The sequence below is a fragment of the Leucoraja erinacea genome, chromosome 13 (assembly GCF_028641065.1).
Source record: "Leucoraja erinacea ecotype New England chromosome 13, Leri_hhj_1, whole genome shotgun sequence".
Lineage (NCBI taxonomy): Eukaryota > Metazoa > Chordata > Chondrichthyes > Rajiformes > Rajidae > Leucoraja > Leucoraja erinaceus.
The window spans coordinates 1,903,015-1,915,491 of NC_073389.1; the positions used below are offsets into that span (position 1 = coordinate 1,903,015).

Here is a 12,477-nt window from a genome sequence, read left to right on the forward strand (position 1 = left end):
TATTTGCAATTTCATTTCAGAAATTTTGATGCATTGTTGATTTATCTGTTTTTAATCTTAAGTGACAATATTTATCCTACTTGTACCTTTAAATCCAATTTTCAAAATGTGATTAGCATCTGTCAAGAAGGAATTTGAAGAACAAAGCATTTCTTTACTCTCATTAGATTAAAGATTACAGTCTAAGGATTGATATAGAACAGATCGAGAAACTGCAGCTCCGATCACTCACGGAATGGTGCTATGCTGAGCAACATGATCCATTAGTGCTGATGCAGGTAACTTAAATATTATTTCCAGTAAACATGAGGATTGCTTTCACATTACAATTATAATTATATTCTACCTCATTCTGAAAGTGTAGAGACAAAGAGATGAGAATTGGAGTGAGTTTAGTTTATTGTCAATTGTAGTGAGGTACAGTGAAAAGTTTTTGATGTGTGCTAACTAGTCAGCAAAAAGACAGTACATGATTACAATCGAGCCATCCACAGTGTACAGATACAGGATAAAGGGAATAAAGTTAATTGCAAGATAAAGCCAGTAAAGTCCAATAAAGTCCGAGGGTCTCCAATTAGGTAGACAGTTGCTTAGAACTGCTCTCTAATCGGTGATAGAATAGCTGATAATAGCTGGGAAGAAACAGTCCTTGAACCTGGACCTGTGCATTTTCACACTTCTGTACCTTTACCAAGGTATACTCCACAGGGATGGAGAATTAAATGACAGGCAACAAGGGATTGCCCTGTGGACCGAAAGTAAGTGCTCCACAAAGTGATCACCCAGTCTGTGTTTGGTTTCTCCAGTGCGGAGGAGATTGCTTCATGAGCTCCACATACAATGCAGATTGGAAGCAGCGCAGGTGAGTCACTGTTTCACATGCAACTACTGTTTGGAAGAGAAGAGATAAAAGGACAGGCATTACATCGCCTGCACTTGCATGGAAAGGTGAAGAGGGGAGGGACTGGTGGAATTGGAAGGACTAGGGAGTCATGACGTGAAGAATGTCATTGGAGTGCAGGAAGGGGACTCTGGAATATTTTTGAAAATGATGGAAATAGTAAAATACGATCTGTTGAATGCAGAGGTTGGTAAAGGAGAAAATGAAGAACGGGAGAAACCTTGTTCTGGCTGAATAATGTAGATCCTGATTGACAGGAATGAGTATGGTGGCATAGCATCGCAGCTGCTGCTTCGTGGGGCCAGAGACCAAAGGTTAATCCTGACCACGCTCTCTGTGTGTGGAGTTTGCACATTCTCCCTGTGACCGTGTGGGTTCCCTCCGGTTGCTCCAGTTTCCTCCAACATCCAAAGGCATGCGGGGCTGTAGATTAATTGATCTCTATAAATTACTCCTCGTGTTCAGGGAGTGGATGAGAAAGCGGAATGACATAGAACTAGTGTGAATGGGTGATCGATAGTCAGTGTGGACTCAGTGGGCCGAAGGGCCTGTTTCCATGCTGTATCTCTAAACTAAACTAAACAAAACTTAACATTAATATTGCAATGTAAAAACATATACCATGAATAGCTTTAAATGTTGTGTATTTTTTCCTTTCTACATTTCCTTTGGTGCTTCTATTGTAATTTCAAGTTATATGGCTATTTGGGGGACTCCTGACAACGGGTGCTGTCTGTACAGAGTTTCTGTTTAGTTTATTGTCTCGTGTACCAGGGTAGAGTGAAAAGCATTAGTTGCTGCAAACCAATCAGCGGAAAGACAATACATGATTTCAATCAAGCCGTCCACAGTGTACAGATACATGATAAGGGAATATCGTTTAGTGCAAGATAAAGCCAGTAAAGTCCGATGAAAGATAGTCCGAGAGTCATTAATGAGGTAGATAGTAGTTCAGGGCTGCTCTCCAGTTGTAGTAGGGTGATTCAGTTGCCTGATAACAGCTGCGAAGAAACTGTCCCTGAATCTGAAGGTGTGCGTTTTCACACTTCTATATCTTTAGCCGCATGGGAGAGGGGAGAAGAGGGAATGGCCATGATACGACTTGTCCTTGATTATGTTGCTGGCCTTGCAGAGGCAGCGTGAAGTATAAATGGAGTTCAGGTGCCTGATAACAGCCCACAATGGTGATGTTTTCTGTGAGTTTGTAAATTGAATTAGATTTGTACATGGCTGCACAGTGGTGGGTGTACAAGGAGTAAAGAAGGGGGCTGAGAACACACCCTTGTGGAGAGACCGTGCTGGCGATTATCGTGGAGGATGATTTGTCCCCCATCCTCACTGATTGGGGTCTGTTGGTCAGGAAGTTGAGGATCCAGTTGCACAGATGAGTGCTGACACCAAATCCCGTGAGTTTGTTGATGAGCTTGGATGGTTTCTCTGTTCTCCCTGTTTTTCTGGGGTGCCCCAGTTTCCTCCCACATTCCAAAGACGTGCAGGTTTGTAGGTGAATTGGCCTTGGTAAAAACAATAAGATTGTACCTAGTGTGTAGGTTAGTGTACAGGGTGATCATTGGTTGGCACGGACTCTGTGGACCAATATATTTGTTTCCGTGCTGTATCACTCAAAGTCTAAAAGTCTTAAAGCCTACGTGTACATTTGAATAAGGACTGGTTATCATGCCAGGCATCATTTATATATAGTATCGCATCCCTTTGTCTCTGCTTTTATCAATATAAGCATTGCAGCGTGTATATTTTTAGGTTCTTCAGGAAGCGGTGCCATTTTATAGATGTCTGGATACGTACCAGCACAGGCAGGACAACTCCATACTATTGGTCTTACATAATCCCATGAACAAACACCGTAAATGTATCCAGTCTTGGGAGGCAGCCCTGCACTCTGATGTCGGGTTCAGGTGTGTATTCCTGCTGACCTAATTTTCTGAAGATGGACACTAAATGCTTGAGTAACTCAGCGGGCCAGGCAGCATCTCTGGAGTAAAGGAACAGACAACATGTCTGACCTAATTTTCCCTTTAGGTGAAGTCAGCTGTTCATTAAAATTAACTTTTTTTTCCAGATCAGGGATGTATCAAACAGAAGTGTTTGATTGAATCATGCTTCTTATGATTTATACATGTTTTGGGTCTATGATTGGACAAGCTTGAATAGTTTCAAAGGTCTTTTATTGTCATGTGTACCAATTAAGGTACAGTGAAAGTCAAATAGTGATGCAATGTGTACATGTTCAAATCAGGATGATTAGCATCTTGGCCTGAAACATCATTTATCCCATGTTCCCCCAGAGATGCTGCCTGACCCACTGAGTTACTCCAGCACTCTGTGACCATTTGTGTATTAACCAGCATCTGCAGTTCCCTGTTTCTACTGATTATTTTCTGCTGATTGCATCTATACTATCAACAAACCTTATCTGAGTGCAGTTTGTGAAGTTATGTGCCAACCAATCTTGCTGTTTCATTGCAAGTGTGGCTTGTAGGACTCTCACAGAATCATACAATACAGAAGCAGGCCCTTCAGCCCAGCTGACCATGCCATCCCTGACTACACCAGTCCCATCTATCTAATCTATCCATTCTGAATGCAAACCCAGCATTCCAGTGGTAACTTGATGCATTTGATGTTCACGTGAATGTTCATCCAGTCTCATTTAGAATATACATAGCCCAGTATTTGAGGTTAAGCTTTAAGTTTAAGTACAGTTAAAATCTTTGTTTGCATGCTATCCATTCCGATCAGATGTACTCTACATAGATACTAACAGTTCATACTCAATCACAATAGATACAGGCAGGAAAAATATACAGAGTGTAGAATATGGTTCTCAGCATTGTAGCGTATCAGTTCTATCGACAAAGTCCAATCTCCACAGAGAGTCGAGGGCAATGAGGCAGGACCTTAGCTTATGGATCGTTCAGAAGACTGATAACAGAGGGGAAGAAGCTGTTCCTCAGTCTGATGGTGCGCGCTTTCAAGCTTCTGGATCTTCTGCTGGACGGGAGCAGGGAGAAGAAGGAGTGACTGGGGTGGAACAGGTGACTTATAAAAACTATTCAAACCTGCTTCACATAATTCTCCCAGCAAGACACTGCATAGTGACAAACCTTTCCTTGATTGTAATCTGTAATGTGGGGAGGGAACAGCATAGAGGACAAAACAAACTTGCCACACAAAATTGTTTAAACATTTGAGGGACCAGAAGATTGGAAAAAACATAATGTTACTGACATTCAGAAATACTCATAATATATTATAAGCATGTTAAAATATATATATTTTTAAATAAGCAATTGCAATACTTTTTTAAAAAGTAATAAACTCAAACAATGCAAGCATGTCAAAATTGATCGTCACTTTCCTCAGTCTTTTGCAGTGAATCCCTTAATTAATTAAAAGTTAATGAAGGAGCAGGCCCTGTTTGAGGTTTATCCAGGCATCAGTTATTCATGTGCACCTCCCAGCAGAACTGGTGGAGAATTTACAACATTATGCACTCCGTTTATGAACTGTCCAGCAAACATGTGCTGCCAGCAAAACATCCAATTACAGCCTGAGTCCAACGTTGGGACGCTATTGAAAGCGGAAAAATAATGTCTCATTTTACCAGGCCGCTTTTGGCACCCAATCCGTGTGATTGAACAGCAAGGTCAGGCTACTGCTGAAAGCACGGGACACCGCTTTCAGGTCAGGCGATGCTCGAGCCTACAGTTCATCCAGGGCTAACCTGAAGAGGGGCATCAGGAAGGCCAAGCACTGCCATAAGCTCAGGATTGAGGAGCACTTCTACAACAACTCCGACCCCCGACGCATGTGGCAAGGCATCCAGGCCATCACGGACTACAGACCCTCCAACATCACCCCCACATCCAGCGACGCCTCCTTCCTTGAGGAGCTTAATCACTTCTATGGCCGCTTCGACAGGGACAATCTAGAGACAGCCATCAAGGCTATGCTACCTGCCGATCACCAACCCCTCACACTCGCCCCCTACGACGTATACGTGGCACTGAGTAGGACTAATGCACGTAAGGCTGCTGGCCCTGACGGCATCCCCGGGCGCGTGCTCAGGGCCTGTGCTGCGCAGCTGACAGACGTCTGGACTGACATCTTCAACCTGTCACTTGCCCAAGCAGTTGTCCCCACTTGCCTTAAAACCACCTCCATCGTGCCGGTGCCAAAACACTCCACTGCGGCAAGCCTCAACGACTTCCGCCCAGTTGCACTTACCCCCATCATCACCAAGTGCTTCGAGAGGCTGGTCCTGGCACACCTCAAAAGCTGCCTACCCCCCACACTGGATCCCTATCAGTTTGCCTACCGCAAGAACAGGAGTACGGAGGATGCCATCTCAATGGCACTTCACTCCGCCCTCTCCCACCTCAACAACAGAGACACTTACGTAAGAATGCTGTTCATCGATTACAGCTCAGCATTCAACACCATTATACCATCAAAACTGATCACCAAACTCGGTAACCTGGGCATCGACCCCTCCCTCTGCAACTGGATACTGGACTTTCTAACCAACAGACCCCAGTCTGTGAGGTTAGACAAGCACACCTCTTCAACCCTCACCCTGAACACCGACGTTCCACAGGGGTGTGTGCTGAGCCCCCTCCTCTACTCCCTCTTCACCTATGACTGCACACCTGTACATGGGACTAACACCATCATCAAGTATGCAGATGATACAACGGTGATTGGCCTCATCAGCAACAACGATGAGCTGGCCTACAGGGACGAGGTCCAGCACTTAGCAGCATGGTGCGCTGACACCAACCTGGCCCTTAACTCCAAGAAGACCAAGGAGCTCATTGTAGACTTCAGGAAGTCCAGAGGCGGCAAGCACACCCCCATCCACATTAACGGGACAGAGGTGGAACGTGTTTCTAGCTTCAGGTTCCTGGGAGTCAACATCTCTGATGACCTCTCTTGGACCCACAATACCTCTACTCTGATCAAGAAGGCTCATCAGCGTCTCTTATTCCTGAGGAGACTGAAGAAGGTCCATCTGTCTCCTCAGATCCTGGTGAACTTCTACCGCTGCACCATCGAGAGCATCCTTACCAACTGCATCGCAGTATGGTATGGCAACTGCTCTGTCTCCGACCGGAAGGCATTGCAGAGGGTGGTGAAAATTGCCCAACGCATCACCGGTTCCTCGCTCCCCTCCATTGAGTCTGTCCAAAGCAAGCGCTGTCTGCGGAGGGCGCTCAGCATCGCCAAGGACTGCTCTCAACCCAACCATGGACTGTTTACCCTCCTACCATACGGGAGGCGCTACGGGTCTCTCCGTTGCCGAACCAGCAGGTCGAGGAACAGCTTCTTTCAGGCTGTCACTCTACTCACCAACGTACCTCGGTGACTGCCAATCACCCCCCCCCCCCCCCCCCCCCCCCCGGACACTTATTATTATTTATTCAAATCGTTTGCTATGTCGCTCTTCCAGGGAGATGCTAAATGCATTTCATTGTCTCTGTACTGTACACTGACAATGACAATTAAAATTGAATCTGAATCTGAATTGTACCACTCTCCATTGTGTGCTATAATCTGTGTGACTCTTGTGGCCTTGTGTCATTTGGAGGCTGATCATATAGATGCACAGGCACTGGTGAGCTTTAAAGAGTGGTTGGACTGGCTTGGATGGTTTCCTCTGGAATGCCTGAGCTTGAAGGGAGACCTGAGAGAAGTATATTTCATTATGAGAGGCAGAGGTTTGTAGACAGTCAGAACATTTTTCTCAGCATGGAAATGTCAAAGACTTGAGGGCATAGTTTTGAGAGGGGCAAAGATTAAAGGAGATATATTGGGCACATTTATTTTACACAGACAGTGGTAGGTGCCTGGAACACACTGCCAGGGGTAGTGGTGGAGGCAGATATGGAGGTGGAATTTAAAAGACTTTTAGAGAGTTCCAAGGACATGCAGGAAATGGAGAGGTGAGGGGTGCGGGTAGATGAGATTCGTTTAACTTGGCATCATGTTCAGCACAGACATTGTGGACCGAAGGGCCTGTTCCTGTGCTGTACTGCCCTATGAGCTATGTAAGATATGAATCCCCTACATTATTCCATAGCATAGAAACATAGAAACATAGAAAATAGGTGCAGGAGTGGGCCATTCGGCCCTTCGAGCCTGCACCACCATTCAATATGATCATGACTGATCATCCAACTCCGTATCCTGTACCTGCCTTCTCTCCATACCCCCTGATCCCTTTAGCCACAAGGGCCACATCTAACTCCCTCTTAAATATAGCCAATGAACTGACTTTAACTACTTTCTGTGGCAGAGAATTCCACAGATTCACCACTCTCTGTGTGAAAAAAATAGTCCTTATCTCGGTCATAAAAGACTTCCCCCTTATCCTTAAACTGTGACCCCTTCTTCTGGACTTCCCCAATATCGGGAATAATCTTCCTGCATCTAGCCTGTCCAACCCCTTAAGAATTTTGTAAGTTTCTATAAGATGACAAAGACACACGTCGCTTGTGGCAGGGATTTCATACCATCACTGACTACAAGCCCCCCCCCCCCCCCGCTGTGGATATGCCAAAACGACCCCACCCTACCAGATGAACTGAACGAGTTCTACGCACGGTTTGAGGTTAAAAACAGCACCCAGACACGTGCACTACTGCCATCTCCCAGTGACCAGTCGCTCAGGCTGTCCGCAGCCGGAGTTAAAAAGGCCTTTGCCAGCGTCAATCCACGCAAAGCTGCAGGGCCGGACAACATTCCTGGATGCGTTTTAAGAGACTGTGCCGAGCAACTGAAATATGTCTTCACAGACATTTTTAACATCTCACTCAGCCAGGCAGTAGTGCCCAACTGTCTTAAGAGTGCCACCATCGTCCCTGTCCCGAAGAAACCAAACCCAGCCTGCCATAATGACTTTCGACCAGTGGCTCTAACACCCATTGTAATGAAGTGTTTTGAGCGACTAGTTATGCAGCACATCAAAAATAGTCTACCTGCCGACCTAGACCCACTGCAGTTCGCCTACAGAGCCAACCGATCCACAGAGGACGCAGTCTCAACAACACTGAACCTCGTACTGTCACATCTCGATCAGAAAAATCCTCTTCATAGACTTCAGCTCTGCTTTTAACACAATCATTCCGCAGCAGCTAGTGGAGAAGTTGGAGCTATTGGGGGTTGATGCTGGCACATGCAACTGGCTCCTGAACTTTCTGTCGCAACGGCAGCAGACAGTCAGGGTGGGCAGTAGGACATTAAAAACCATAGCCGTGAGCACTGGCTCACCCCAAGGCTGTGTCCTAAGCCCCCTGCTGTTTAGTCTGCTGACACACGACTGTACCGCTAGACTCAACAACAACTTCATCAACAAGTTCGCTGATGACACAACAGTGGTGGGTCTCATCAGTGACAATGATGAGTCGGCGTACAGGATGGAGGTGGAGCTGCTCACAGGATGGTCCAAATCCCACAAACTCATTCTTAACGTGGGAAAAACTAAGGAGATGGTGGTTGACTTCAGGAGGGCGGGGAAACAACACCATATACCTCTGCACATCGACGGAGCTGATGTGGAAAGGGTCAGCAGCATGAAGTTCCTAGGACTACATCTGTCTGATGACCTGACGTCCACGGCCAACACCACAGCACTGGTCAAGAGAGCCCAGCAGCGACTACACCCTCTCCGAAGACTACGTAAAGCAGGTCTCCCCACTACACACCTACGGACTTTTTATAGGGGGACAATCGAGAGCACATTGACCTACGGCATCACTTCCTGGTTCGGGAGCTGCAAGGCGTACGAACGGCACCAACTAGACAGGATTGTGAAGACCGCCAGCAGGATTATTGGTGCTCCACTCCCCTTCCTGCTGGACATATACAGGAAGAGATGTATCAGCAGAGCCATCTCCATCATCAAAGACCCCTACCACCCATCGCATGACATTTTTCTCCATCCTGCCATCTGGGAAGAGGTACAGGAGCATTAGCTGCAAAACCAGCAGGATGCTCCTCAGCTTCTTCCCACAGGCTATAAGACTGCTAAATGGACTTTGCCCCCTGCCAAGTATCGCGCACAAACCCCCAACCTGGACACACTGCAGCAGAGCCACTGTTGTGCCGCTGCCGATCGGAACGCCTGTTGAATGTTTAGTAGAGTGTTAAATTTGTTCATGATACATGTATTTTTTATTTCTATTTATTTTTAATGCACACTGAATGGACACTTGTTGAGCAACGTTTTTTTGTTTCCTCTGGGTATGTGAATACTCAGGAAATGACAATAAAGATATACAATACAATACAATAGATCCCCCCTCAATCTTCTAAATTCCAGCGAGTACAAGCCGAGTCTATCCAGTCTTTCTTCATAACAAAGTCCTGCCATCCCAGGAATCAGTCTGGTGAACCTTCTCTGTACTACCTCTATGGCAAGAATGTCTTTCCTCAGATTAGGAGACCAAAACTGTACGCAATACACCAGGTGTGGTCTCACCAAGGCCCTGTACAACTGCAGTAGAGCCTCCCTGCTCCAATACTCAAATGCTTTTGCTATGAATGCTAACATACCATTCGCTTTCTTCACTGCCTTCTGCACCTGCATGCCTTCTTTCAATGACTAGTGTACCATGACACCCAGGTGTTGGACCTGCCTGACCTTCCTTAATGACTCTGATCTAATGTCTGAATTTCATGACTATACCATGGACAATATTGAAATTATTATTATTTTATGTTTGAGAGGTGTATCTAAGATGAGAATGATCAGGAACATCAAGTAACTTAAATGAAGATGTTCTAAAATTCATAATAGGATGTGATTTTCATTTTATTTGATTTTATCCCCTCAGAAATTATGTGGAACATGTTGCTCATTTGATCACAGACTGGGTGGAAGAAGAGGAAGTCAAGTACCAGGAGGAGTTGGCAGCCAAAGAAGCTCTGCTGGAAGCTCAGAAATTACTGCCGCCTCCACCTGAAGTACCTGTAGAACCCGTCCCCACTGCTGAGAAATTAAAGAGGGGCAAAGCTGGCTCAGGAAATAAATCTCAAGGTACACAACGCCATCTGCTGAAATGACCATTTCAATCAAAATCTATTTAAAGAAGCGTATTGGGAGAAAAGGAAGAATCCAGTAGACGCAAATTGCTGAATAATTCAGTGGGTCAGGCAGTATCTCTACGGAAAAAGGATGTAACATTTCTGAAGACGGATCCCGACCCAAATCTTAACCCTTTTTCTCCAGAAATGTTGCCTGATCTGCTGAGTTACTCCAGTATGTTGTGCCTATCCTTGGTATAAATCAGCATCTGCGGTCATGGGCTGCAGAACCGGTGGGGCGGGGGCTGTACCCCTCCCCCCCCCGACCTTTTTGGTTAGATATGTTTCAGTGTCTCCGGCTTTGGACGAGGCGCTGCTGTGCTCTAAGCAACCTGGTCGTGGGTGTTGGAGAGCTGGGGCGGAGAGAGGGATGGAAGCAGCGGCAGGGGCAGATGCGGATGGGGAGCCGGGGCTGGCGAGTGTTTGCCGGGCTGGTGAGCCGCTCGCTGCAGCAGACTCAGTGCAAGAGTCCCGGGCCATCGGAGGCTTCGGAAGTGCTGTGCCGTTGCCGTGAGAGTCTCTGTGCCGAATTCGCCCTGGTGGCCAGCATGGACCAGGCTGAGGCTCGGTGCATCCTGGAGGACAACCAGTGGCTGCTGGAAGTAGGTACCAAGCACTGGGTAGAAGCGGTGGAAGATAGAAAGCATTCTGCTTGCCTGCTAGATTTTCACTTAGTGTAACTGCAGGAAACAATTTCCGATGTTGGGGGAGTCCAGAACCAGCGGTCACAGTTTAAGAATAAGGGGTAGGTCATTTAGGACTGAGATTAGGACAAACTTTCTTCACTCAGGAGAGAGTTGTGGATCTGTGGAATTCTCTGCCACAGAAGGCAGTGGAGGCCAATTCACTGGATGTTTTCAAGAGAGAGTTACATTTGCTCTTGAGGCTAGAAAAATCATGGGATATGAGGAAAAAACAGGAAATGGATACTGATTTTAGATAAACAGCCATGATCATATTGAATGGCATTGCTGGTTCAAAGGGCCAAATGGCCTATTCCTGCACCTATTTTCAATGTTTATTTGCTTTAGTATATGGCAATAAAACTCGACCACTTGATTTTGAAGCATTCATGCATGGTGGAGGTATAATGTAGTCATAGAATGATACAGCGTGAAAACAGGCCCTTCGGCGCAACTTGCCCAAACCCACCAACATGACCCAGCGACACTACCAGCTTTTGGTCCATATCCCTCCAAACCTGTCCTATCCATGTATCAGTCTAACAGTTTCTTAAATGTTGGGATAGTCCCAGCCTCAACTTCCTCCTTTGGCAGCTTGTTCCATACACCCACCACACTATGTGTGAAAAAAGTTACTCCTCAGATTCCTATGAAATCTTTCCCTCTTCACCTTAAATCTGTCCTCTGGTCCTTGATTCACCTACTCCGGGCAAGAGACTCAATGCATTGAAACATATATTTCTAATGCATTTTAAATTTCTCAAAAGTCTTACTTTAAAAAAAATAAAGTTTCCACAAACATTCACCCCCTCTATTAATGTCATGGTTTAATGATTCTAAATTCAAATCAAAATGAAATATTCGTCAAAAGGAATAGAATAGAATAGAATAAATGCCTTTTATTGTCATTCAAACAGCTTGATTTGAACAAAATTACATTTTCTATAGTCTTAACATTACAAAAAAAAACAAGACCCACACTTAACTCACTTTACGCAAACATCCATCACAGTGAATCTCCAACACCTCCTCACTGTGATGGAAGTCTTATCTCTTCCCTTGTTCTTCTCCCGCGGTCCAGCAGTCCAACTGCAGCATCTAGACGAACTGGGGCTCCCGATGTTAAAGCCCCCGGCGGACGATGGTAAGTCCCACGGCCGTTAAGCTGCGCCGGGCGATGTTAGGCCCGCTACGAGTCATTTAACCCTGCAATTCCGGCAGGAGAAGTTGCCGTTGCAGGAGCTCCGAAAAGCGGTCTCCCACCAGGGACCTGCGAGCTCCCGTTGTTACCGCATACTTTCAAAATACAAAAAATTTCCCCCGAGGAAAACATAATTTGTATGACTTTGCAAAATCAGGAAATGTTATGATTATTTCGTGTCATTTTTTCCAACTACAAACAAAAAAAAATAGCACTTGAAATTATAACACATTTCAAAGGTTTTTTGTGAAATTTTCTGAACCGTGGAAGGCACTGACGTCGATTGGGGAGGGAGGGGGAAATGGGGGATATATCACCCCATCTTTTGAGGTGGTGGATGGCCTGTTTTTGGAGGTCGAGCAATAACAAAAGTAATAATAATAATCACCTGCTCCTATCTCTCATGTACATTATCTAAAAAATACAAAAAAAAAACATTGAAATCATACTTCTACAATGCACTAAAACATGATTTTACTTCGGAGTCACGTGAGTGACTACGTGAAGAACCCGCTCAGCGCGCATGCGCGGCATTAACGCCAGCAGTGCAACAGCGGCTGCAACGGGAGTTAGGCGCTCCCGCTACA

At 45.7% G+C, this 12,477-nt stretch overlaps 1 protein-coding gene across 2 annotated transcripts in view; it reads left to right on the top strand.

Annotated features, from left to right (window-relative positions):
- Positions 1-12,477, top strand: part of spag17 (sperm associated antigen 17) — a 207,179-nt gene that overhangs the window by 67,062 nt on the left and 127,640 nt on the right. For both annotated transcript variants that reach the window (XM_055644261.1, XM_055644262.1), the window contains exons 21-23: positions 168-278; positions 2,663-2,817; positions 9,757-9,959. In XM_055644261.1, coding sequence (XP_055500236.1) covers positions 168-278; positions 2,663-2,817; positions 9,757-9,959 — 469 coding nt within the window. The remainder of the gene's footprint in view (positions 1-167; positions 279-2,662; positions 2,818-9,756; positions 9,960-12,477) is intronic.